This window comes from Rhea pennata, chromosome Z, assembly GCF_028389875.1.
Source record: "Rhea pennata isolate bPtePen1 chromosome Z, bPtePen1.pri, whole genome shotgun sequence".
NCBI classification, from domain to species: Eukaryota; Metazoa; Chordata; class Aves; order Rheiformes; family Rheidae; genus Rhea; species Rhea pennata.
The window spans coordinates 15342668-15370157 of record NC_084702.1 but is presented as its reverse complement, the minus strand read 5'-3'; the positions used below and the strand labels follow the sequence as shown (position 1 = coordinate 15370157).

The following is a 27490-nucleotide window of genomic DNA, read 5'->3' as shown; positions in this document are numbered from 1 at the left end:
ATTCAAATCATTCAAGCACTTGTTAAAAAATAAATAAAAAGATAATAATTAAAATCATCTTTAATCCCTACTCACCCGGACTAGATGCCCCACAGCAAAGGCAAAAGACTTCTGTACCACACTGTTACGATCAGCCAAACCACTGAGCAGAGCACTCATAAGTTTGCCTGTTGGAAGAAGGAACCCAGACTTCGCTTTGTCTGCAACAGGGTTTTATTGCTGTGACAAGAACTAACAGCCTGCATTTTAACAGACTTATGCATTTATACATGCTCTTTTCTCATGTTTGCTGGGTCTGTCTGGTCCTTATTCTTAATAAGTGCACATCATAACATAGCTCATAGTGGCAAGAAACCTCAGTCTGCACACCTCAACCAGTGACATTCCTCTGATATGGGCATCCCTAGCTGTAGTGTTTTCAGCTGTATTTGTTTTGCAACAGAAAGAGGATCTTCTCTATAAAGAAGAGACTAAGATTACACTGATTGTCAACTAAATCCAAATACAAGAACTAAGGTGTAAGAGTGAGGACCTTCCTGCCCATGACAGAATAGCTCCATTAGTGTTGAGAGAAAGCAAATTTCTTATACGTACTTATTTTTAAATGATCCACCCATTGGAATGGGACAAGCAATAGGTATCCTGGCTTATGCTTTTAAACAAAGGTTGACACACTGAGAAAGCCACAAAAAAAGGTTCTATACACTGGGTCAGAAGTGCACTCCCTGCTTATGCTGGGTAGCACAAGTTGAAGGACATGCGCTTATTACAACACTGCACCAGCACAGGCATTGCTAGCCTCTTCCAGTAAGATCTAAAGAGAGATTTCAGCCTGTATGTCTTAAGGTGTGCTAGGGAATTCCCTCAGCTTTTCCCTCGGTTCCTTCAAGTTTGATGGAGGCATTTACCATTACAAGGATTTACCCCCAAAGCATGCACAAGGCAACTTCAAACAGCTCTGAGAGAAATACACACAAAGATCATTACTGTGAAATGAGGAGCCAACAGGGAGGAAATGCTACCTATAAAAGAACAACAAAATCCACTTTAATGCTTTATGCTAGAAGTGAGCCTTACCTGAATAAGGTGTTAAATCCTGGGGACACTGTGTGGTTAATGACACAATTACACTGGCACAGCCTCCCTGGAAGATTACAAGGGGAAACAAATACAAGAAAAAGCAACATTAGCCCCTGGTACTACTATTAATACTTGCTGTGGTGCTAGATGCCCTTGTGTGATACTCTAGATCAACCCACCTTCTGCGTAGATATAAACAGAGCCAGTGTTAGAAGTGGCTGAATAGTTTATAACAAATGAATTATAAGAATTGAATTAGGAGTAAAAATCTATCAGGACCACACTCAGGACGGATGGTCTTGGGTGATTCAGAGACATCAAGGAAAACATTCTGCATGCTGCTTCCTGGGAATCTGTCTCAGAATAGGCATGTAGCCAAGAGAAGGTTGATGTGGCACAAGTGTAAAAAGCAGCACGTAGTGCAGATGAACTGAGACTCAGGCCTAAAATAACTATAGTCTGAATGAGTTAAGCTGTCACTTCAAAAGAGAAAGTGAAAGGAAACATATTTAACTTGAAACTTCATTGTTTTTCCCTTTCCATTTCCAAGCAATTCATTAAAATCACAGGCATACCTTTGTGCCAAGGCCTACTCCACTTTTGATCAGTTCACAGAGCCGAGGAACCAGCTCACCTAGGATGGATGCATCCAAGTACTGTAAGCTCTAGAGAAAGCCAAAGGACAGAAAAAAATGGTAAAGCTGAAACACAAAAGCTAATCTGCTTCCAGTTGTGGGCTACCTCTATTTCTGCATGCTAGTGTTTGTTGTGAGAGTTTGTGCGGTAAGAAGGGGACCATGAGGTAGCTTATACGACGTGCCACTTCCCTTGTCTCACTTCTCTGCCGGATGATCTGCTGAAATTCAGCAGTTGCATTGTTGGAATGGACATATTTCACCTTTCTAGAAAAGTGAAGTAATACACTAGCAAAAACTCCTTTTTGGGGGGAGGAAAAGCAGAGATGCAGAGGTGCAGAAGTTTTAGGACAAAACCCAACATTTCCTGTTTCTGACTGCAGTAACCTAATGTAGTTGAAGTGAAACTACTCAGACTGTTTTTAAACAGGTCAAGGCAAACAAATGGCAAAAAATGAAATAATGTACAGCAGAAATGTTATCGGTATGGTTTCTAATCTCCTGCACCAAAGATGCTAGTGGGCAAAACAAAAAGCCTCAGATTACCAGCCATCTGTGTAGTACTACCTGCAGACTGGAGCTCCATTCTCTAGCAAAGCCAAAGATTACACATCAGGTGAAGGTAACTCCTTCTGAGCTAACCCTCTGAAGTCAGCTCTCCTGCTACATCCCCCTCCTGCACTGGTAAGGCAAAAGGAGAAGGAAATAGATTATAACCCAGAGGTTGTAATCTACTCCCATCTCCCAGGCAGTCCCCAGATGTACAAGAATAGAGGGGAGGGTGCTTGTGAACCAGAACATCTTCATGCTGCTCTAAGGAACTGTAAAATCTCTCCCCTTCCATGGGAAATCTCAAGCAGTGATGGTCAGGGCAGCACATCTGTCCCCTGTGGCTGGGAGCAGGAGAGGTATGGCCAGCACGAGGGACAGCAGCAGCTGCTCTGGCCTGCAGCAGGTTAGTGAGGACATTTTTACACAGAGCCTTTCACCCACACGTGCTTTACAGACTATTTATAGAGAGCTCTCCATGTGATGCCAAAACACAGCTCCCTCTGGCACAGGGAGTCCTAGCAGCTCCAAATCCTGTTAGACATGGAAGGGCTTTTGCTGTTACTTTTCTGTAAGTACAGGAAATGAACTGCTCTTGTGGCTGTGCTTCACCCAGAAATGCTCAGGAGCTTACACATCACACCTGTTCCCATGTCTCTGGCTGCTGAAAAGGGGAAAGGTAAAGGATAGGTTCTTACACATAGCTGTGAGCTCTGCAGTACAGTCTGGACATCAGCAACCCCACCACTGGCAGAAAACTACAGTGCCAAGTACTAGCTGCTGACAGGATTTTCAGTGAAATTGGAGTTTTCTCAAAAGTCACCATGTGAAACACTGGCAAGACTCAAGTGGTGATGTCTAAGGCACTAGGAACCAAGGCCTGAACAGCACCTGTCCTAAGAACAATGGCTTTATTATTATTTTTTGTGGAGTAACAGGGCCAAAGATGAGAAGTGGCAGCTAGCATAACTCAGAACCAGCTGGGTTATCCAGAGAAGAGCACTTGAAAGATGCCCTGTTCTTCAGATAAGGCAGGTTCTCAGGTGGAGAAACAACTCCAAATGGAGTCACTCATTTACGACTGATGTGAGGGACAAGCTGCACGGGCAGGGTGAGAAAACTCAGTATCTGAAAGATGGACAGACATCAACAGGGAGATGTGACAATAAAATAGGGTTTGAAGAGGAATCTGGTTAAGGCTTTACTTTGATTCCTGCTATCCTACAGGAAACAATAAACAGGAACCCTCCTGAATTACTTACCATGTTAATCGTTTCCATCATGGGAGATGACTTCACAGCACTAAGTCGGGCACTATCCATTGCAGTCTAAATAAAATAGGAAGATGATCAAGGACAAAAGTCAACCTGAAGTCAGTGGAAACGTCAACATGAGTTACAGCTAACTTTCTCACAAATTCAAACCAGAACCCGTTTCAGACATACAAAAACAAGGCATCATTACTCCTACAGACTATGAATGTTTCCCTTCTACAGAGGGATGGAAGTTGTAGGTGCACAGGAGCTGAATCGCACACTCCTGCCATCATGAAAACGAAAACAAATGAGAACAAAAAAAAAAAAAATGAAGTTAGCTCATTTTGCTTGTGAGGGGGATTTCAGTCACTTTCCTGGAAAACTGCAACCAATTAACACCTTTAACATCTTTTAACAGGTTAAAGGATGCAGTAGTGAGAACACCTCACTCCAGCCCATACTGCTAATGCATATCTTCTAATTTATGTCATAAGAAGTCCTGCAGCTAAATCCCTTGGAAGAACAGAGCAAAGTTTGATAATACAGGTGCAGTACAAATAATAATTACAGACCAACTCTTCACTTCTTCCATAGTTGTGTTTGGAGCTCAAATGGTATTTAGCAACAGTTCTTACTGCTATTACTCTTAACTTTCTGAAATACATGGATGTGTAATGTATAAAGAAAAAAAATTCCCGAGCCTCCCCATAAAACAATTCATCCAGTCATATTCCAATGACTATATCTCACTTTTTACAGAATTGTAAAAGATAAACTTTTCAGTGACTTTTAAAGTGACTCAGCTATTTCTTCTCACACCTTTGAACATTTCTGAGCTATATTTGCTTTTTTCTGTACATGCCTACAGAGTGAACATATGAAGCTCTAAAAATCTTTGTCTCTCCCCTCTGCTGATACTTTTCCATAATAATTGCACTTACTTTCTCCTGATCTGTTGCACAAAGACTCAAATAATTGAGAACCTGAGGCTCCAGCACACTCAAGGACTCCAGCAGGGCTGGGATAAGTTTTGGTGTATGAGGTTTCAGCAGAGACCCAGCACTTTTACTGATCTTCACAAGAGTGTTAATGCTGTAAGGAGAGCAAAGAGGTCACCATCAAAACCTACAGACTTAGCTGAAAGATCTTTTTGCTCCAATTCAGTACCAACAGAAAAAACAATTTAGATGTCCATTACACCAGGACAGATTTTCTTGAAAACAGAAGTCACCGTATATTTTTCTGCTTAAGCAAGATCATATCTAGACTCCTGAGCCTGCATGGGAACTATTCTTGGCACAGAAATTGCTTAGTTTGGCAAGAATGTAACAAAGGGAGTGGCCAAAGAGAAAGATGCAAGAAGAAATAACGTTTCTTCATGTTTTAAAGTAGTTTCAGGCAAAGTCACCTCAGAAATAAGTCTCTACCCAAGAAAAACAAAATTACAACAATCTGTTCAAATCTCACTATTTAGGTTCAGACTAACTGCATCTCTCTGGCCGCAGTGTTTTGACAGCATTTCCAAACATTCAAGAGGAATGAAACGATTCAAGAAATACATACTGGTTTGTTGGAAGTATTTTATAATTCCTGAATAATCATGTTCAATAAGAGAAAATTATTTTTGCATGGACCAGCTATACTTCAGGTCTGAATCTTGCAGCTTTCTGTCCATCAAGTAAAGGAAGTTATAAGCAAGGTTGCAAATTGACAAGCATATAAAGATCCTAAATGTCAAGGGACCTCAAACTGTTACATAATATAAAACTTATTTGAACTGTATGACCAAGTGACCTCTGGAATTTGAACTGTTGTTACTCAGAACCAGTTGTGAAATAAGACATGACTCTTCCATTTACAAAATGAAGGAGAGCCTTAAGCACAGAAATCTCCTTGCAGATCAGTTTACCAATTGTATAAAGCCAAGAGAATTTCCTGCTGAGATTCAAATCCGGGCATTTGCAAAGAGGTCAGATACTACAAGGTAAAAAATTTAAGACTAGTTAACCTTGCTGCCTTTTTTTTTTTTTAACCAGACTTTCTGGAGAGAGAGCTGAGGTTCTCAGCACTGCCGTTTGAACGCAGTAAGAAAAGGAAAAGAACAGCTGGAAGGCTGTTTGGGGGAAGAACTTCTGACTTAAAAACACAAAGCACATTCTGTGATTCAAACAAATAAACTGGGTTCCCTCATGACAAACCGTGTGCTCATCACCAGCTAATTTACCAGACCCATGCAAAACTAACCTGAGAGATCGGACTTCAGTGACCGTGCTTACTATTCCTTTGTCTAAGAGGCAAGGGAGCAATACAGCTACAGTCTTCTGACCTGCTGCTCCTTTAGATGGATCACACATTTTCACACAGACCTGGCAAGAGATGAGAATCAGTGTTGCATGCATATCCAAACTCCTCTCATATTACATTAAAGTACCTTCTGTCAGACAGAAAAAAGTCATAGCAAATATAGGAACCTCTCACAGCCAAACTCGGCTACACCATCATTCTCTTCTCCAAGAATCATCAAAACATTGAGCCAAGTTCCTAAAAGGAACTTCACAGCTATGGTCAGCTTCCCAAGAAGGCAAATTCAGACCAAACAGGTAAGAGAAACTGATTCACAACTTGATCAAGAGATGGACCACATGATCTTCCAGGTGAGAGACAGCCTGTCTCAGCCACACGGATTCAACTGTTCAAGGTAGAGCTGCCGGCTCAGATCAGAACAGACTGATATCAGCAGCAATGTTTTGGAACTGGATCACCACTTCTGCAACTGACATTTTATACAGCATGTATTGCCAAAACTGTGACTTCAAACACAGCTCTTCAGATGTGTTTGTTTCCACTGAAATAACTTTTTCAGAGGAATACCAAACAAAACATGAAGCAATGTGTGTACTACACCCAAAAAATCTTGTGGCGGCAACAGCATCAGAGAAAACAGTCCAGACTGGATTACTGAGTTTCAGACTAGTGAGGTTCCACTGTGTTTGGTTAACTGCACTCTGTTCCAGTTTATATAAAGTTTCCTTAAATCTCATGCCCAGCAGAAAAAATAAGGACATCAAGGACCCATAAAAGCACATCAACAATTCAGTATCTCCCTCTTGGGATTGCACAGAATGTAACATCAGAGTTGCCTCAAGCACCAGAACTCCACCAATACCAAAAGTACGGAAGTGTATGGGGTCAAGCCTATTACAAATGCTTTCTAGTGGACTGTTCTGTTCATCACTGCATCTCATACCAGAAATCTTTTCAAGACAACAGAAATGTCACTCCTGCAGAGATGAAAGTGAATGATTATCTGATACCACACACACCAAACTCTCCATGCACAAGCTTTGAAGTTATATTTTTACCTTACTTAATGTTTTTAGAGCTAGTTCTGCTGCTTTTCGTACAGACTCCTAAAAAAAAAAAGTCAATAATCCATTGTTAACATTGTTAGATCTTCTGTGTAACAATTCTAATTTATAGACAGATAGTACTGACAAAACTACATTCATGGCTAACACACAATACCTTCTAAACAAGTCTAGTCTTTAGCCCACCTAGTATGAGGTCTGTTCAATGCCCAATCCATTAAAAGTGCTGCCTGACACAATGAGGCTGTCCTCACTTTCATTTACATTTGCCTCTGCGGCGTTATTTTTGGTTATCCTCCCTGCTCCCTCCTCCAGTCCAAGAACTACACAGCCTTCTACTACAAAAGGAAGTACATAATCCTTTGTGTATACTTTGTCTCAGTAAACTGCTTTTTGCTTAGCGGTGCTTTACTTTACTGAATATCTAAGGATCAGAAAGAGACTAAAAGCAAACACCAAAATCTGTGCTGGTTTAGCAGCACGTGACAGCAACAGCATCCAGTCACCAGACTAACTAAGGCAAAGTTAGCAATATTCCTAAATGCTAGAACATAGTCCCCTAGACTGCTGCCTTCTTAGATGGCTCTGAGCACAATTCTAATTTGCCCCAAGTACACTATCCCAAGCCATTTCCAGGTAAAATTCAGGAATTACTGTCCCAGGGACTTTTCCCTATATGCAGTCTACAGGCAGCTGCTCTGTTTTGGAGGGTAATATATTTTACTAGCACAGCATCAGGATATTCTGTGCCAGCTGGCTTCTGTGTTCAGGAACATTTACGTACACTAAGTTTACTAATATGGAATCAGCTGTGTTGTATACAGTGTGCTTTACAAACAGCTCAGCACTGCTTAAGCTTGAGCTGGAAAGTCTGATTCCAGGGAGAACATGGTTCAAACCTGGAAGGACCTAAGGACTCCGATTTCATTCCTGCAATGCTTTTAATAACACAAACAGTCCAAAATAAATACTTCTGTCCTTACAGTTAAGCATATACTTAAGAATTCTTTCATATCCAGGAAAGTGCTGAATGTGCAAGAACAAACATGTTAAGGATGAAAACTAGGACTTAAAGGGCAAGGAAAGGCAAACTATAAGAGGCCTGAGCTTGTAGTCTGCTTAATAACCAAAACTCTAACTGGCTTCAACTTGGCTTCTCAGAGAATCTCTTTTCAGTGATCATTTTTAAACCTCTTAAAATACGTGAGTCTGATTTTGTTGGCAGTTTCTGTTGAATTATCACTTCTTTTACCTTAATGTCATCTTGCACTCTAAACAGGATTTCCCAGATCTCTGGAAGTTTGTCTATAATGTCATCCAAAGGTCTTCCTCTTAGTAAGTCATTCAGTGCTAGACAACTGCAAATAAGAAAATTTTATTTCCATTAAGTAGTGTATTTATTTGATCTCAGGTATACATAAATAGATTTTTTTTAATATAAGAGTAAATGGTTTTAAAAAACCTTGAGAAATGCATTTTACATTCCTTATTTTCACCAAACAATAAACCTACTGCTATAAGAACGCCTCCTTTAGAAGAGGAAAAAAAACATTCAGCCAGACAGGTGAAATCCAGAAAGTCATTCTAATGGAAATTCCAGCTAACACAAATATCCAGTTATGATACTGTTTCAGATTTATTTTCTGTAAAGCACATAAGAAAAGCACAACAGTCTAAAATCTGCAACTAAGATTAGAACAAATATTTTCAATACAGCATAACTATAAACTAAAACAAACAAACCATGAACAATGTCATACTAAAAGGCATCCTACTGCCAAGTAAGTACATATGCAGCCACATCAATTCTAACTGCAACATTAGCAATTCTTTGGGTTCAAAGATAGCCAAGAACTTTATGACCAGAAAACTCCTCCCTCAGGGGATGTTGTTTCATATTACATTCAAGTTGCACGTAGTAAAAAAATCTTTAGTTTCAGTGAAGTAAATAGCTTCAGGACTGTATTGCACTTCAGGTGCAGACTGCAGGACTGGGCTCCGTCCTGATGAAAGGACAGGAAGTGATACGTGATAAGTGGGGTGTTTTTTTTTTTTTTTTTTTTTTTTTTTTTACTTTTCCAAGCAATACCTGGATTCTCTGATCCTCCACAGATTGCTGGTTAGGTTGCTGATTAAGTCTTCAAGAATTTCCTTCATATACTTATCAACCTATTAGGAGAAAAGAGTATAATCATAAAACAGGTATGGATGACATGTCCCAGTCCTGCACCACAAGGAAGAAAAGCATGTTGTTCAAAATGGCATTGAGTTACCAGTGACATCAAAGCTGACCCTGCACAAGCTTATTCTGTCTCTGTTTTAGAAGTGCCTTTCTCTCTACTGCTTCAAGCTTAGAGTGTGAGAGAATACATGGAAAGACTATGGTCCTTTCAGTTCTTTTTCAGCAGAAGGGTTTAGAAGCAGTAGCAAATGATGTATCTCATAAGAAAAGCAGTTGCTCTTTGATGAGGAATCAGAGTCAAGGACTTCATGCTAAGACTGGCCTTGCTAGGAAAGAAGATTTGCAAATTCAGTTCCAGACTTTTCAAAGCCAGAGGAAGGGAAAGTCCTGAAAACCATTTATTCCTGAAACTTGTATTGGAGCAGCTGTTCTCAAACTGATGGGACAGCTTCTTCCCATGAGCTTCTTCCCACCTAAAACCTGAAAAAACAGATTTAGATGGTCCTGCTCTGGAAACAGCATCTTCAGCTATAAAGATTTCTAAGAAACTGCTCATAATCATTATCACAAGTGCAGAAGACTCCACTTTCAGCTCAGTATTAAGTTAAGCTTGAACATCAGCTACACAAAAAAGCTCTGGAATATCCTGTCACATACAAGAGGCAACACAGTTTCTGCACATCCTCCACCTTGTCCTTTGATTCCAGCATCTCTTGCTCTGCAGGACAATGTCTCATCCCTTTCTGCAAAACCCTTCCTTTCACTAGGTAAAGTAGATACTGCCTTCCCATGACAATCTCTGTGAGGCTAACAGCAAGTCCATAACTTTTGCACTCTAGTAAGGCTTGATATTCGCTCACCATTGACTTGTCAGTGACCAAGGCGTTCCATATGCTGGTCATTGCCTGTCGAATGCCAAGGTTGGGGTCAAACTGGTAACGGTAGAGCCGTGGAAGAAGTTGGGGCAAAAACGGAGCCAGCTGTTCTCCTGCCTTGGTAGCTATCACATTGAAACCAAAAGCTGCTCCCTGAAATGACAAAAGAACTTAAATAGAAACAATCTAGTCACTCTAGTGTTGTTCCTGGGCACACCACAGTCAGTAGCAAAGCTCACTGACAGTTTAGGTACTAAGATAAAAGAGACTTAAAGGGTTAAAGTGATACCAGAATTAGCCCTAGTCAGTGCTACAGTGCCACAGTAATTTCAAACATACTATCACACAGAGAAGAATATACTGCTCTCATATTTCCCTTTCTTATTTCAAGACGTCTAGTTTGATACCTTTTGCAAAAGAGGTGGTAGAGAATTAAGACTTGGATTTGAGTAGGTTTTTACAAAAATAGTTTAAGAGACTAGTAAGAGCCAACCACTGGTTCCCTACAACTCATCTGCATTTAGAAGAACTGGATACTTTAGGAATAATTTAGAAACTTAAAAATTAAAAGTAAAAAAGTAAAATGCACATTCTCTAAGTTCTGGGAATTATTATTTTGCAAGTGTCCATAGTTGCTTTAAATTCAAACATTCATTTATATCTTTTTCTACAACAGGGCCCCACTGTTAACGCAATGGGATAAATACTTGCCCATGGAATCCTATGGGAATTGGCAGGATAACACAAGAGGAATTGCTCAGTGGCAGCAGCACAGAGATTGCCTCTAGGGACTTCATCCACACTGCTTGACTTGCAGTGTCAGAGCTGCCACTCAAATCCCACTTTAGGGATTCACAGGACAGGATGTACTTTCTGGGTCACAGTCTAGAAAATGAAGACTAAAAAAGACAAATTCTACCTTTACTTCCAGTGACCACCACTGTTGTGAAGACTGAGAGGCTGCAGAAAGTGCAAGGAAAAGAGAGTAGCCCTGTAACTGACTGCCTTGCACGAAGGGTCGGACCACAGACCTCCAGATATTCCTTCCAAACTAGACATTCTACAGTTCATTCAAAAGTTGAAGCTCATCCTATACTTGCTGAGTGAATTTTCCTGACACATCCTGGCTTGTGAAATCCTGTATAATTAGGAGGGACTCAGCTGCACACTATGCCTCTTGGAGTCCCAATGCAGAGAGAGGGACGTCTTAAGAGACAAGCTGACTTGTTAGACTTTGGACAAAAGTTAAAATTGAGATTTGCTTTTTGCACTAAGTCTCATTGCCAGAAACTCAAAATCTCAGGTAGGGCGAATGAATGCTACAATATAGAAGATATAGCCTACCAGGATCTTGCATGAAAAGTGCACTGCTTGATTACAGAAACAAAACAAGTTCTTGTACACTTAGAAAATAAAACCAATGAAAAAAAATGGCTGGCCCCAAGTTAGATATCTGCAATTGTACATAAATTTTAAAATTTATGATGCTACATTTTTGCAGGAAATGGATGCAATAGTATATTGGTTTTGGAAAAGATTCCAGCAGCTTAAAAAAAAAAAAAAGACTTGAGCCATCTGATAAGTTAAAAAAAGGACACTATTTGGACAACAGTGGTTAAACTGGCGTCTTGGGAACTGGGCTTCTAACCGCTTGCTCCTGATTACTTAGTGCTCTGACTTCTTATGTAAGAAAGCTCATTTTTTCTTGCATCTGAAAATTCACCCAATTTTTAAAATACTAACTTACTGTGTGAACACACCAGGACCTGGCCTCTGAACATTCCCAGAAGCAACAGGAAATGATCACAGTAGATTCAAAATGGAATGTAGGATGATTTGAACAGTGTAATAGCAACGTTTTGTTGCAAGAATTTCAAGTGATCTTAAAGCTGCTTCTTAGACTGGTGAACTTGCATTAGATCTGAAACCAAAGTATCAACACAGAAAAGCCTTCACAGACAGTTATACATGGCCCATACAGGCAGAGTTAGAGAAATGCGGTTTGTTTTCAGAGTTGACAGAGGGAACAGAAGGGGTATGAAAGCAACAAATTACCTTCCGAGAATTCCACATGGCATGATGGTTGGCCAGGTTCATGAATTTGTACACCAGATCTGGCTGATTAAGATCACTAGCCAGTGAACAAAGCTCCTTGTACGTAGAAAGACCTTGACTTTGGAAAACAGAAGGAAAGTTATCACTATTTTTAGCTACGGAAGTGCCATAATATCTGCAGCTATAGTCAAATCACAGCCTAAAGTGAACAGAGAGAAGTATTTTATCTGTGCTGCAAGAAAACAGTTCAGGTAATTTAGAAAACAAGCAGTGATGACTGCTCATGGACTTGATCTGTATGAAAGGGAACACTGTTTCAGGATGTGTGCTGACATTGAGACTGCCAGTAAACTTACCCATCTGGAGTTTTGCTCAGGCCACCCTGAAACACCACAGTTTCTCCAGTCACCTCATGTTTGGCTCTGGTGGTAAAAGAGATCCAGTATTAGCTTTGCCAAATCCTCTCTGAGAATGGACTGCACACTATAGAACATGTAAATTTGTTTTGCTCTATTAATTCAGTAACCTACTGTTCTTTAGGTTCCAGTCCTGCAAAAAAACATATAGGTGTGCAAAACCACACACACTGCTAGGAATCTCATTAACCCTTACCATATGTATTATTAAGGAGAAGCTGCAGAAAGATAGGGTTTTGCTGTGCAATGAGAAAGCAAAAGTTAAAACACAGATAGGTACAAAGAGAGCACATCCCTACTTTAACAGGAAAAAAAAATAATTTCTATTCATCTCTTCCTTTTTGTACCACTAGAGCCCCCCACACTCCTATTATAGATTTTTGTCATTCACAGTGGCCACACCCACACTGGGTTAGCCAGGAGTAGGCTGTAGGAGTAGGATTTTCAGCACTCATCCAACATGATTACTAGCCATCAGTCTTTTAAGACCAGCATCTTTGTCACTAAAACAGATGAGTGACTTAACACTTCCTCAGCAAAAGATACATTTCAGACACAAGGCAAATCCCCAGTTCTGGGGCACTCACATCGTTTAGACACGTTGTTGCAAAAGGCCACTGACCTTTGCAATCACACAAGGTAGCAAATAGGGAATCCATCCAAAACAAAACCAATTTGAACTGCTTGAACAGGAACAAATCATTACTTAGAAGGTTTGCTGAACTCAAAATGGAATAAAATTTGGAGTAACTTTAGTCACAACAAACCCTAATCTAAACTGAGAAACATCCCAGTTCATTCATCCATGTGGATATTGGTTTCCCCTGCCACATAATCTCTCTCTCTGCACAAGACAGAAGTACATTTCTGTTCCCATCAGACACACAGATCAAAGTACTCTTACTACGTTCTGAGCTTACCATACCTTTTCCCAGTCATAAGGTTATCAACAAGTGTGGTGACTAGCTCTTGCTGATCCTGTTCGCTTCCTAGTTCATATACCAGCCCAAGACCTTTTGAAGCAATGTCTTGACTAAGTTCTGCAAGAGATTTTTAAAAAGTTGAAGAACATGTAGGTAGTAATAAACAGATTCCAACAAGATCCAACTAAAGTAACAATCTAGGAAGTGGGAGCTCTGTGCTGCAGTTCAGTTGTCCATTTTAGAGCTGATCTATTCTGGCAAGAGACAGGCTCTGGATTCTGAAGCAGTAATTTGTTCTGAAAGCACACACTTCCCTCACCCCCACAATATTAAGTGATACCTTTTTGTTAATATTATCACTGCTCACTTTGAAATAGCAGAGAGCATCCAAAGTGCTATAAATACTCTGCTGAAACACTGCTGGCCTCTGAACAAAATCCAGTGAAGGTAATGCTAATATCCTCTTCTTTGACTTCCATGAGCTCTAATTAGGCCATCAGATGCCACCTCTTCCACGAGCTGCCATGGGTGGATTTTTGAGATTTTTTTTTATAAAGAGGGCTGAGAGTTCCTGTCTATGTGGAACTCCATCAATATGCACACCGCTGCCTAACGCAGAGAAGAGGCATTGAACAGTTTGTTACTACAGTCTGCAGGGGCAAATGCAGGAAAAGATTTCTGCTACAGTAGCTGAGAACAGAGAAAAGCTTTGCTTCTTGTTTCTGCGTGTAACAGTACAAAAGGAAGCATTCCTTTTATTGCAGATGTGGATGCTTCTACAGACATCTTTTAATCTTGGCTGACAGAGGGTGTGTGCATGACTGGCTGTTAACAATTCCCTCCAGTCTGTTAGGATCCTACAAAAAGATAAAACTCCTAAAATACAATAGTACTTACCATCACTATCTGACAGAATTGAAACAAATGCACCTTGAATATCCTTGAGATGAGACTGAAAGATGAGAAAAAGGACATTATTTCTATTTCAGCTTTTGCATCTTTCGTCTGGTCTCAAGGCAGGTCTCTAACAGACAGACAGAGGTTATTATATCAGAGGAGTTGCCTATCTGAGCTACACCTAAGATAAGAACTATCTTCCATTCACAGAGGCAAGCAACAGCCTGACGGCAGCTGACAAAACATTAAGTTACTGGCCCAGATTCTACAGCTCCCATGCCATTTACAGATTATACACTTTATTTTTGTCATCTAATACATGTCAGTAACACACAGATCATAAATCTGGCTTACAGCCAGACTGGGCAATCCTCTACTTGAAGACACCTTTCCTCCATGCCCAGACTAGAGGTTTTGGCTACCTCCTGCAAGATTAATCATTTAGACAAGCATAATACATGGCAAGGTTTACACAGAACACTAATTTGCAAAGTATCTATCTTCTCAAAGCTCTTTATCAACTACTTGCAGAGCACTGCCAGAAAGTGGTTACGTGGCCCCATCACAGACTATAGTACCTCTGTACTGGGAGATGACATTTTAGTTGGGAGTACTTGATTAAATCTCTGCATAAGACCTTTCACATTTCAGAGTCTCATCACAGACAAGCACCCTAACTATAAAGTTTCATCAAAGCACACCAAAAATATTAAGTTCAAGAAGGACTTAAGAGCAGAGCTGTGGAAGGACTTAAGAGCAGAGCTGTGGAAGGACTTAAGAGCAGAGCTGTGATAAACTCTGAAGCAAATGACCTCTTCTTCACAAGGAAAGATGTACTAGCATTTCATCTTATAACAGTTATTTATACCAACATCAGACTGGCCTGAATGTAAGTCAGATGTTTACAAATGTGGCAAACAGCCCTACTCATCTGCCAACAAATATGCTCCCCTAGAACCATAAGCCAAGTCACATCGCAAAGGACCTCAGCAAGGACTGAAGCAGCACGGGGAAAAGGGGGAAATGGAAGTGAAGGGTACAGAAGGTACTTAAAGGAAGTGAGGAGCAAGAGCAGGGACGAGGAACCAGTGGTTGGAATAAGGCATATTTCTTACCTTAATTGCTTTGTGGGTGCTCAGCTTCTTCACCATTGACAGAAGCCAGATGCAGGCTGCCTGTCTTACATGCGGATTGGGGCTGATAATGTGCTTGTTCAAAACAAGGTCTAGAACCCAGGGAACCACATCATTCACTTTCAAATCTGTATGAAAGAAAAGGGGTAGGGGAAAGAAGGAGCTGTCACTCTCCACACACAGCCACACTCATTTTTAATTTCAATATAATGTGCAAAAGCAATGGAAACCTAATCGGCACACAAGTACTCAAGTGCCTCATGAGTGCTCAGGTGACATCTTCACCTCTACTTATTCAGGAAAAGCCTTCTCTAGAGTCACTGGAAAAAAAATTGTCCTGGGAAGGAAAAAAAAAAAAACACTGAATAGCAGCTTCCTAACCCTTCATTAAAGTGTTTCAGAACATATGGCCAAGAAGCACTATTTGGACTATGTAAGATTCACTGGACAACATTTTATTGCTGGGAAGACTCAAAATTTCAAAAGCAAATGCAAACTCTGAGTTCTAAACGTGGTCAGGTTTGTATACACTTGAGATTTAAGATCATTCTCACTTAAAATGCTAAGCATCTGTTTCCCAAGCTGAGGCCGATATCTACATCTGTCTATTTTGGAGCTAGCATTTTTATCATGCTCATATTTTAATGGGGTCAGAATCTCAGTCCATAAACAGGTTACCCAGAGTCAGATAGATGTGCAGAACAGTGAACTTCATGTAAGTTCTATTAATCATATCAATCCAAGTTGCTGGAAAAAGACTTGAAATTTAATCTTACCACCCTATTTTCCAATTCAGGCTTCAAAATGTTTAAAATTTGTGTGTTAAATTTGAAACTAACTCAACACTGGAAGCTACAATGAAAAAATTAAACAAATGCAGTGTCAAAGAGACAAAGTGACGAGATTTCATCAAGAAACTATTTAAACAGCAAGTGAAATAAAGTATTCTACCCTTTGACTAGATGGACTTGAAGCAGTAAAAAGATGCATAAATAACCCAGCACTGCAAAACACAGAGCATTGCATTAACAAATGCAAAGCATTTCTTACTTCCACTATTATGAACCAGCCCAGTGCTGAGCCAGAACAGTAAGATTTTGTTTCTCATTCCAGCCTTCTGTATTAGGATGGCCTACCTGGAGGAGGGATATATTCCTCCTCTGTGACTGTCCATGCATCACGTGCAGCCACCGAGCTGGTTCCTACAGCAGCACTGGTAATAGCTTCACCAACAGCGAACTGCAGTTCTATTTGTTTGGCCTGAAAAAAACACAAGAGAACCTCAATGACTGACAGTACTTATTTAATAAACAGTAAAACTTCATATTTCACAAGACTGCAGTATCTTCCCTCTGCCCTGTTTTTCAGCACCCCTTTGCAGTAAGGTCACATTGATGCTGAGCTTTTGAAACTACATAGCAGCCCAGTCCCACTGAAATTGATGTAAACCATCCAACCCTTCAAAATACCTCGTGAGAGCCCAAACCCCACATCTGTTTTTACAACACTGCTCCTACAAAGCATCTGACAGTCTCTCTGCAAGCTCAAGTTAGAGAACAGAAGGAATTGGGGAGACAAGATCAAAGGAATACAAACAAAAATAGAAGTGATAACAGGACTGCCAGTTATCAACAAAAATTACTGTGACCTTGTTGTAGTAACCAGTAGTACAAGATCCTCTGGCAATTTTATCCAGAAGCAGATCATTGCTAGGAGAGGAAAAGATTTGTTTTCCATAGAAGAAAAGATAAAGCAAAAATTTTGCTTTGTTTCTATTCTCTTTACATTATTGCCCAAGACCCTCAGGAACAGAATGTGCAGAATTCTGGTACCTCCTGCCATTATTTATGACGACTCTAACCATATAAACTGGTTTTCACATCAGCTGAGCACCTTCTAGATTGTTTTTGCTTTTTGTGGAAGCAGAAAATGCTCAGGCATTTAGAGAAGTAGGCCCAAAACCTCCAGCGGTCTAAGATCAATTTTTTTTTTTCCAGGTATACATTCTATAAAGAAAGCTGCAATACCCTTGAGCTGTTCCAGGAGATAAGCACAGCACTTAAACATCATTTTGTAGATGTGTACACAGTGTTCTTACTATTTTTGTTTGATTACACCAGGCTGGATGACTCAGCAATGTAATCTGTCTAGTCTGTCTGATACTCAATAGCTGCCTCTATAACACTGAATCCTATGTCAGTGTGATTAAGGAAGAAAGGTAAAACCAAGCTGTAAATGAAGAACACTAAATAAAACTCCCTGACTATTTAATTTTGCTATCTTGCATGCCGCAATACGTGAAGCAGCTCTTCAGTATTATGAAGGAACACAGTGTAGTACAAACACTAGTGCATGTAGACTAACAAAATAAAGCTTCCTATGAAGAAGCAAAGCTCCTAATTCAAGTGAAGTACATCAGTAAATATCATTCTAATAAGAAAAGTTGTATTTAAATCATCTATTTCTAGGGAACTTTTGAAGGCCCAAGTATAGACCTAGGCTTTATTAATACAAGTTCTTATAATTTAACATGTACTTTTCTAAACAGGAAGACACATTCATGTCAGAGACTGGGCAAAGACCTCAAGTGGCAAGTTTTTAAAATTCAGAAATATTTTATGTCCACAGTTTACAAGCCCCAAACCTCTCTCTGCTCTCTATTTTAAGCCAGCCCTAAAAAACCCAGGTGCATTATTACAAAAGGATATGTCCCCAGACATTGTCCCCTTGCAAACTTGGCCCTGGTTTAAACAGCATTCAAATGGGAACACACAGTGCAGTATAAGGAACAATACCTAACTAGCACCTTACCTCCACAGAATCCATTAAACCTTGCAACAGTAGCTTCTGGTGGGGAAAATCCTCATCTCCCACTGGAAGGTAACCTAATGTTTGTATTGCTCGTTCCTTCATCTTAAATATAAACAGAACAAACGCATCAATCACAATTCTCCTGCAAGTTCAGGAGATATATTTTAAACATACTCCTTCTCACCTCCATACTGAACTTTGACTTAAGGTACCAGAAATTAGACAAGTGACTTATCAGATTAATCACTGCACTTCTCTTCCAAAGCACAACTTTTTCATATGACACAGAAAGGTCTTTCTCCCTTTGAGAATTATTCTCCAGGCTAGTTTATTCCACTGCAGAAGATATTCCTTCTTTTTATATTATTATTTTCAGCTTTTATAATTTCCATCCTGTGAGCTGCTACTTACAGAGATACAAAGTACACACTATCAAGAGTTAGATAACAGCAATTCTCTGAAAGCTTTTAGCCCAATTTTGACTCACTAAAGCTAATGATAATTCTAACTAGGTTTAGTAAGAGCTCCTTTAAAAATTAAGGATGAGTTTGGCAGATAATACGTGAATTTGGGATGTAGGATTCCAGAAAGGAACAAGAATCATAACATCACAGAAATCTTGCCTTATTTGTTTCCTTGCTGGAAGGGATTCGAGCCAATAAGCTTTCAACAAGTTGCAGCTTTGTAAACCCTGTGCCTTCACTGGGGAGTGGCAAGGGGCCATTCCTGCCAATCTCCCCCAGAGCCGTGCAAGCAGCCACCACGAGGAAGGGTGAGGTACTGTCCAAAAAAGAACCTAAAGAAAAAAGCAAACAGTATGACTTGGATTTTGTATTGTTACTTAGCAGGGGGAAAGCAGGCAGGCACTTACATTTTACCCAAGCAAGAAGCTAAGTACTTATCTCCTCTACAGCTGGTAGGAAGTGTTATGCTCAAACAAAAACAAACTGACAGAAGTCACTGAGATGAGTCTAGGCAGTGGCACCATACTTATATGTGCTATGCTGGTCTGTGACCTAAAAGTCTTAATTCTTGTTGAGATGGCCTGCATTCATACTTCCAATCAGATCACATTTTTTAAAGACTAAATGCTATTAGGCAAGTGAATTCAAGATGACATATCTATGGACTGACTATTGTAGAAGTGTCTCGAGCCATGGGCAACCGATAAACAACCGTCACATGCAGCAAAGTGTCAGGCGGGAAGTTACCTATTGTCTCTGTTGTTGACTTTATGAGCTGTTCTTGTTCCGGCATGACAGTAGTGTTTGGCAGGTCTACGTCATGTAGCTCTATTGTTCTGACCTTCCTTTTGGCCAAGTACCTTCCTACTGTAAATCCCAAAGCCAACAAGGAGCCATGTTGGACCTCCGGGCTCTACAGACAACATCAACAGTGCAGAAGATCTCATTTTCAAAGTAGTTAACACGTTGCAAATAGCACTGATTTAAGAGCACATATGGAAAACCCAGCTGGAAAGGCATCTTGAAGAGTGTGGAGTTCTGTCTTACAATGCAACAAGAGACTGTTTTGTACTGCTAGTGCTTTCTGATGAATGGAGTCCTTTAAGGAAAATTTTAAAAATTCCTAAGAGATTTAGGAAGACTTATTAAAACCCTACAGTCAGAACTCACAAAGTCTTCCTGTTGGTGGCTACAGCAAAAAACTCCCCTCAGATCTCATCTAAAGACAGCATTTTGGAGATGAAACAAGATATTACTACACTGTCTCTACTTAAAAATTGGAGACACTCACATTAAGGGGACAGAATCTACTCTTGAATAAGAAGCAGTGCTGCAGCAGAACTACTCAGAATTTGCATTATTCAGTGTGAAAATGCTTGATGTACTAACACTGAAGACAACGCCTCCACACAGTTCAGTAGGCCACAAACTGAAACCTAATTATCACAATTAGATATCAAGAGCATTAATTTCTCCAGTGCTGATATGACAATAAGAATATTTAATAATGGTGTTTTTTTTTTTCCTACAGGTGAATTCTAGTAAAAGGATTTAGTGTAGAAATAAGATGGTGAGACTGAAATGCAACCTTAATTTAAAAAAACAGGAGGTTACATGCAGATTAGTTCAGTGATTGGTTTTTACCACAGCCCTACAAAAATCTGCATCAGTGCACCTGTGCTGCCAGGATGAGAACCTCAAACTTGCTTTGCCATGAATAAGTGGCCCCTTGCTGTGGTCTCACAAGCAGCAAAGCCTGCTGAAGATGGGCCCTTTACTCCTTCAGCTACCCATTTCCACCATTGTCTTTACAGAGCCACCAGAAATCACTGCCCTACACTCCTAGTCATACCAGTTTATCTGACTAAGTTCATGTTGAATCAGAGCACTAGCTGACTCAAATTCAAAAAAAACATTTTTTCCCTTCAGTTTTCACTTTCCTTTCTATTTTAAGGTACACACTACTAAAGGTCAAGCATTGTTTCATGGACCAGTAAAGTCCATAAGCAGGACCGATAGGGCAAAAAGTAACTGCCAGGGACCAAGACCCTTCTCTACTGGCCTTTTAACTGCAGAAGCTCTACCCTAAGTAAAATCAAACACTGACATGGTTTGGGCTCCCAGATTCAACTTTCACAGAATCAAAGTAATCAATGTTAGAAAAGTAATAGACAAAATGATCACAACTTCTCAATATTTGAGTATGTCATCTGAAATGAAAAATGGGGGGCCCATTAAGTCCTTTAAAGAACCTGACATAAAGAAGTTTTGGGAAAATGCAGTTTAAAATGCTAATAGTTTCCCTAGCTTTCAGAATTTAAGACCTATCAGGAAAGAAATATGCACAACTTCTTTTCAGAAAGGAAGTCTTCATGACTTCAGTTCTAGCAGTGGTAAAATCCAGAGATAAAAATAAGGTGAGGGGGAAGGAGCGCCAGAAAGAGGGAAGGAAGACCCACCTTGTAGTGTTACAGTTACAGGAGGTGGAGAGTTGCTGACTAATCCATTGTGGGGGTGGGAAAAAGGCTGGCCTCCTCTAGCAAAGGCCTTGAGGCAACGGGAAGCCATGAGGGAGCTATGGCTTAGCTAGGGGAGGAGGATGAGTAACAAGTTAAACATTTTCTTAATTCTGTGGATATCTTAATTGTTCATGAACATGGATTCAAAGTGTCTGAGTAATAAGACCCTTTACCAATCAATGGGACAAAAGAAACATTTGCTGACTAAAGCTGGTGAACACATGACAGCTGTGCTTATGAGCACTGTCTCCAAAAAACCCTCTTACTAACCTTAATAGCTTCAGAGATTTTTTTAAAGATCTGTTCCATTCACTTACAACAAAACTCCTTCCCATCATCCAGCTAGAAGCCACGTAATTAGTTTTATACAATAGGCTATTATATCCTCCACAATGGCAAGAATCAGGTTTTCTATTAGTGAAATGACACTAAAAATCAACAGAAAGTGGACAGAGAAAGGTAGTTACACGATTGTCTTTTGTCATCTTGATCAGCTGTTCTACTGAGGCCCTAAGCTCATCCCCAGACATCGTAGACAACACTACAGAATAAAAAAAGGCTGCAAGCTCACGCATTTCTTCTTTGTTTGTGTTCATCAGGCTCTGGAAATTTTCAAAAAGAAACAAGAAATACGGAATCAGCTTCTTAAACAGTCTGTTCATACAGTGTTGCCATATACAAGCACAACTGTCATGTAACTACATAAATATTACTTAATTCTGAAATCTTTAAAAGAACAAACATTATCAGCAAGTAGCAAACTAAGCACTCAATTCAATAAGCACCTGCTTATTTTTCCAATGAACATTACCACTGGCCACAATTAAATGCCAACTGAATGCTTTGCTGAGTTTTGTCTTCAAAGAAGACCTTCCACATTTCACATCTAAACTGAGATAAAATAAAAAACTTACAGAACTGCAAAGAACTACTTTTCCTGAGTTACAAGAGGCTTCAATTTCTTTTTATTAATCAAAGAAAAAAATGAAGAGAGTAAACAAGTTTAATTCAATGGCAATACAAGAAATGTGGTGAGGAATCAGTTCAATATGAATTCATCGACTTTGTATGCAGAACCTTTTAACAACTAGGCTGTCAAAAAGTTAAATTTAGGAAGCCTTGTGCCACTTTTAATATATAATCTTACCTCTGCTATTAATTTGATGTATAATACAACACATTAACATGAAAAATTCATACTCAAGGCTTTGAATGACTTGGGTCACTTGGAATTAAAAAAAAAAAAAAGGCACACCAAACTAATGAGATATGACAGGCTCTTGAAAACAGAACTCCAATTTCAACCTGCATCAGATCATGTAGCTGACTTCTGACAAGCCACTAGGCCTGTTCCTTCATTACTACCACTTGGCCAAGTAAAGTTACACGAGGCTTGATTTATGATATTTCTGGAACTAACTAGTATCAGTTACCATTCCTGCAAGTGTAACATAGCAAATGAATACTATGCCAAAGAAAAAAATTTCTCTGCAAACAATAAGCAACACTGAGGGGGAGGGGAAGTATTTTAACTTCTCTCCTTTGAAACTCAATAACACATCTATTCAGATGAATGTAAGTCATGTGCATCGGCACATACAACAGCAAGACAATTTATCAGAACACGTTCTGATTCTTCTTCTGCTTCACTATTTTTTTCATGGCAGATCCTTTATTGAAAACAAAGGCACTGCAATCTGTAAGAGGTTAGCAAACTCTGGATGCTTAAAGAGAACCATAAAAAAAGGCATCTGCTTGAGAAAAGAATCCAAGGAAAGCTGAATGCTCTTTGGCTTATCCCCCAGTGGGCTCTAGTTTATCTGGTTTTCATTTGAGAGAAAAAAAAGCACAGAAAGCACTCAGACAATTAATTGTCTAATTCTTCTGTTTTTCTGGGAAGCAGCTCACTCATATCTCCCAAATGGAACACCTCAATTTTTAAACAATTTGCTGAATTTTGTTTTCATTTTTGTTTTGCTACTTAATAGACCTTCAGATCAAGAGCAAAACTGACTATTTCAAGGGAATCGGTGAGACAGGCTGCCCAGAACATGTTGGTCAGTCTACAAAAGTAAAAATATTAAGGAACGAAAAAACACTTTTCATACATCATCTCATGAGTTGTTGACCATAGGTAGAAATATCAGATTTCAAGTTAAGTGCATGTTTTACAAATAAATCTCCATTCCACCTTGAGAAAATGCCAGATTTTGCTAATGCCAAGCTTATTCCACGCCATTCCAAAAAACAAACGAAAATTTTCAACATACCTTTATCCAGTCCATTTTATCTACAAATCTGGTGGCCAGTTTTTCTGGATATACTGAAACAACTTCCAGGAGACAATACATGACTGGCAAACCTGAACAGTCATTGAAGAATGAAGTTATTTCAAAAAGCACAGTATTTACAACAATGTAAGAATCAGTTATAAAAAGAGGTAAGAAAGAGCAAGCATTTTAAAGCAGTGATTTGCATTTTACTAGAAATACAAAATCATATGGAAAAGTAGGACTTCGTATTTTTTAGAGACACTACACAAACTAACAGAAGCAAATATTCCAGTAGCAATTTGTTCTAAAGGTATGCAAGTACTTTAAAACTACACTTGTCTCAGATATGCTATGATCAAAATAAGGAAGTCAGAACATAGGAAGCATTCATCGGTGAGAAGGCTACTAAAAATACAGACACATAGCGTCACAATTTTCAAGCACTATCTTAATCAATGGTACAATTTTACTGTGTTACTTCCTCCAACCTACAGAGTATAGAAGGGCAGTACAGAGTATGGAAGTGCAGAGTATAGAAGTGAACACTTCAAACTGAAGAAGATGTATCTATGTCATTATTTTGTGATTTCTGAAGCCAAATCCAAAGTACTGGGTGCAAGAGCTCATTTCTAATGAATGACTTTTCTTTCTTAAATATGTTGTTGCACATAGCTTCTCAGCTTCTCACCTCCAATACCAGATAACAGCTGCTGCAGAAGGCCAACATATATCTGTACAGGGTTGGCTTCTCCAATTTTTGAAGAGGAGGAGGAAGAGAAAGATATGTGGTCACCAGACATGAGGTTTCTGATATAACGTCCAATGGCTGGAGCATGATCTTGCATATCTGCCAAGCTCTGTGAAGTTGGTACCACACCTGCACTGTGAGCAAGACACATCCGTAGATACAGGACTATCTAAACAGAGAAGAGAAAAACACAGGCTTCTCATGAGTGCACAATCACCTGGAAAATCATGCAGGCATCAAAGTGAAAGAACAAGAAATATGCTGTACTTAAGTCAACCAAAACAAGACAGTTCCCTCTGACCAAATTTAGACAGAACAGGCAGTGATGAGATAAGGATATATGTTAAGTGCAACCAATCTTAGGAACCGTTTCTGCAATATGCTTGCATAAGCAGAAAGCCCCACACTGCTTACAACATATTTAAAGAGGTTAAATCATAAACAGACTTTTGGTTTATCATAAGCTGATGCAACCTTCTTTCAGGTAGTTCAGCCCAGACTTTAATCCAGCTTGGCAGGCCTCATTCCAGTGCATTACTAATACAGATCTTGCATCACATCTGAATTTGTGTCTACAGGCCAGTGAAGCCAGGAAATCTGCTAGGAGAAGAACAGCCTCAAGGAGAGCACAGTGGAAATTACACAGGATTGCCAGTTCCTTATTTTGGGAAGCTATTATGTTGGATACGCTTCAGAAAGAAGCCCTCTCTGAAGCATAAGCCCCAACCCCTGTGAAAATCCTGTTCAGACCTGTTTAAGGACAGAAAAACAAAATAGGCAGAGTTTCTTCCAAAATTTGTTTATTAGATAAACTTCAGTAGGCAGGGTGACTTATTATAACCCTCAATTAGCCCCTCTACCATGCACTAAACAAACAGTGGTACACTTAACCAAAGAAGCAAAATACTGACACTTACCTCCCCAAATGTGGCAGGATTGAAAGGCAAGGCTGCAGTTCCAATCATATATTTAGCTGGAGTTTTCATTCGCTGAGAAGCCTAAACAGCAGAATATATCAAGAGTGGAATATTCAGTCACATGAAGAGCAGAGATACTACTACGAAGGTCACCAAGATTTTGCTGATGCACTTGGATGTTTATCCTCCACTCATCCTATGAAAATGTACAACAGCTCTATAACAGAGGCACATTTAATAAAATGACTTCAAGTGCACCGTTGATCCATCAATTTTACCTCTGTATTAGAACCAGAAAATGTCAGTTCTGAGTTCATGAAAGGGAAATGCAGACAGCCTGGAGGAGGAGTAACATTCTTCCCCCTCCCTCAAGAAAAAAAAAAAAAAAAAGTTTTTGAATTAAAAAAAAAAAAAGAAATACTTCCAGCTTCGGAGTCTCCCCAGCTAAGTAGCAGTCAAGCAACTCTAGAAATTGTAGCTGAGTGGTGAGGCTGCTGAGTAGCCAGGACTCCCCAGCCCTAGGAGGTGGGCACACTGTGCTACACCTACCAAGAACCAGAGAGACTTAAGACCCTGCTGCCTGGCAGCCTTCCAGGTGATAGATTGGTTGCAGCAGGTGAGCAACTCACTTTCCCTGAAATACTAGCTTTGACATGCAGGAATATGACAACAGGAAAACATGCAAACTGAAAGCTTCCAACAGCATCCAGTGCAAGCGCAGAGAGCCATGTCAGTATTCTCTAGACAATACGCAGATTAGTGCTAGGGCTGGTTTCACTAACACAGCCTCACACATGAGTAGACACATATGTTTGCTGCACAGAAATTAAGTGGTGATCACATCTCAATCTTTTTAGATCCTTTGCTGAGCTAGGACCTCAACGATATCCAGAACTATAACTGAAGGCCCTAAATAATGAATCAAAAAACGACTTCCTGGAAGAGCAAGCTGGTTCCATTTTACGTTCAGCAAACTCAGTCCTACTCTTTAAATATTCTTCCCTGTAGAGGGAGAGAAAGTCATTTCGCGTCTTGTTCTGCTGTACTAAGCAATACATATGAACTTCTGAAAAACCTCCAACAATTGCAGATATTTCACGATACACATGAGTAAATCAACGTTTCAAGACAACTAACCAAAAAATTCTTCAGGTAAATTCCTTTATGTGCCTTGAGGACATGTAAAGAAGATTAAGAGCTCAAAAAACCTTTTTTCAGTATCTACGAGAGCAAGGATATCTTGTTTACCCTCAGTAACGACTCAGACCAAGCTGTTTCCTAAAAATTTAGTAACATTACAAAAGTTAAGGGAATTCTAAAAAATAAACTGAGAGGGGACAACCATTTCTTACTTAAAACTCTCAATTTGGGGTTATTTTTTCCACATCTGAGTAACCAGTATTTTGGACAAAAGGAGGTTTTCCCTAAAGCTTCAAATACTTCAAACACTAGTAAAATAGAGCATGAGTAAAGTATATCGTTTATAGTTGAGATTTTTCGTGAAGAGTTCAAAGACAGCTCACAAAACCAAATGTGCTCCAGTCTGATACATCCCTTATTTCTTTAAAGAAATTTATCAGAGGAAAAAATAATTTATATATATATAATTATATATATACACACACACACAAATGATATATTTTTTATTTTTTTAAAAAAATATTATATGTATTATTAAATTGATCTTTCAGGTCTTCTTTGTAGCTAAGTCAGTCCCTAGAAGTGTGTAACACCCACGAATTTTAACTCCTTTCTAGGAAATCTCTCAGTGCAAACAATGAAGGAAAAAATGAATATGGCTTTGGGCATTTCATGCACAGGTAGAATCACACACAGAGCTGGGATTGGAAGTGACCTCTGGAGATCACCCCCTGCTCAAGCATAATACTAGACTCTTGAAAGGTTACTTATATGGCCCTCATTTACGCAGGCAGCAATGAAGATACATAATTAAAGCCTCTGAGTTAGCAAACCAGATTTTGTCAGTTGTTCCAGTATCTCCTTTCTCACCTGAAACTTTTACTGCTTTATGCAAAAGTACTATTTTTCAATGGCCTATCAAGGAAGCAATCTACCTATCCCTTTAAGAACCTGTTTGATTAAACTATTTTTGTGAAATATGCTGGACTGTGAGCATTGCAGACTGGATTCCTCCCTCCACACATCTACACAAACTGTACTGGTGCAAAATAATCCCTTGGAAACTAATCCTTTAGCCAAGAATTATTTAGCACTTGGATCCTTTGGGATTATTGCCAGCAGAAAATAACTATGAGTGCTAATCCTGACAGTGTAGTTCTGACATGTTATACGTGGTCTTCATTTTGATTTTAGCTAATTCTGCTTCTTTGGGGAGGAAGGAGAACTGGACAGGAAAACAAGACAATCT

General features: G+C 39.5%; 1 protein-coding gene across 6 annotated transcripts in view; it reads right to left on the bottom strand.

The window, feature by feature from the left end:
- The window catches only part of ECPAS (Ecm29 proteasome adaptor and scaffold), a 64828-nt gene that overhangs the window by 9398 nt on the left and 27940 nt on the right, over nt 1-27490 (bottom strand). For 5 of the 6 annotated variants that reach the window (XM_062599220.1, XM_062599225.1, XM_062599222.1 and 2 more), the window contains 23 exons: nt 25096-25182; nt 24125-24353; nt 23434-23525; nt 21631-21765; nt 19392-19557; nt 18804-18976; nt 18181-18282; nt 16506-16629; nt 15352-15497; nt 14237-14291; nt 13342-13456; nt 12357-12422; nt 12001-12118; nt 9931-10098; nt 8978-9057; nt 8141-8246; nt 6883-6930; nt 5765-5886; nt 4462-4612; nt 3527-3592; nt 1656-1745; nt 1078-1144; nt 76-167 (listed from right to left, as the gene is read on the bottom strand). In XM_062599220.1, the coding sequence (XP_062455204.1) occupies nt 76-167; nt 1078-1144; nt 1656-1745; nt 3527-3592; nt 4462-4612; nt 5765-5886; nt 6883-6930; nt 8141-8246; nt 8978-9057; nt 9931-10098; nt 12001-12118; nt 12357-12422; nt 13342-13456; nt 14237-14291; nt 15352-15497; nt 16506-16629; nt 18181-18282; nt 18804-18976; nt 19392-19557; nt 21631-21765; nt 23434-23525; nt 24125-24353; nt 25096-25182 (2598 nt within the window). The remainder of the gene's footprint in view (nt 1-75; nt 168-1077; nt 1145-1655; nt 1746-3526; nt 3593-4461; nt 4613-5764; nt 5887-6882; nt 6931-8140; nt 8247-8977; nt 9058-9930; nt 10099-12000; nt 12119-12356; nt 12423-13341; nt 13457-14236; nt 14292-15351; nt 15498-16505; nt 16630-18180; nt 18283-18803; nt 18977-19391; nt 19558-21630; nt 21766-23433; nt 23526-24124; nt 24354-25095; nt 25183-27490) is intronic. The other variant, XM_062599221.1, reaches the window with a different exon arrangement.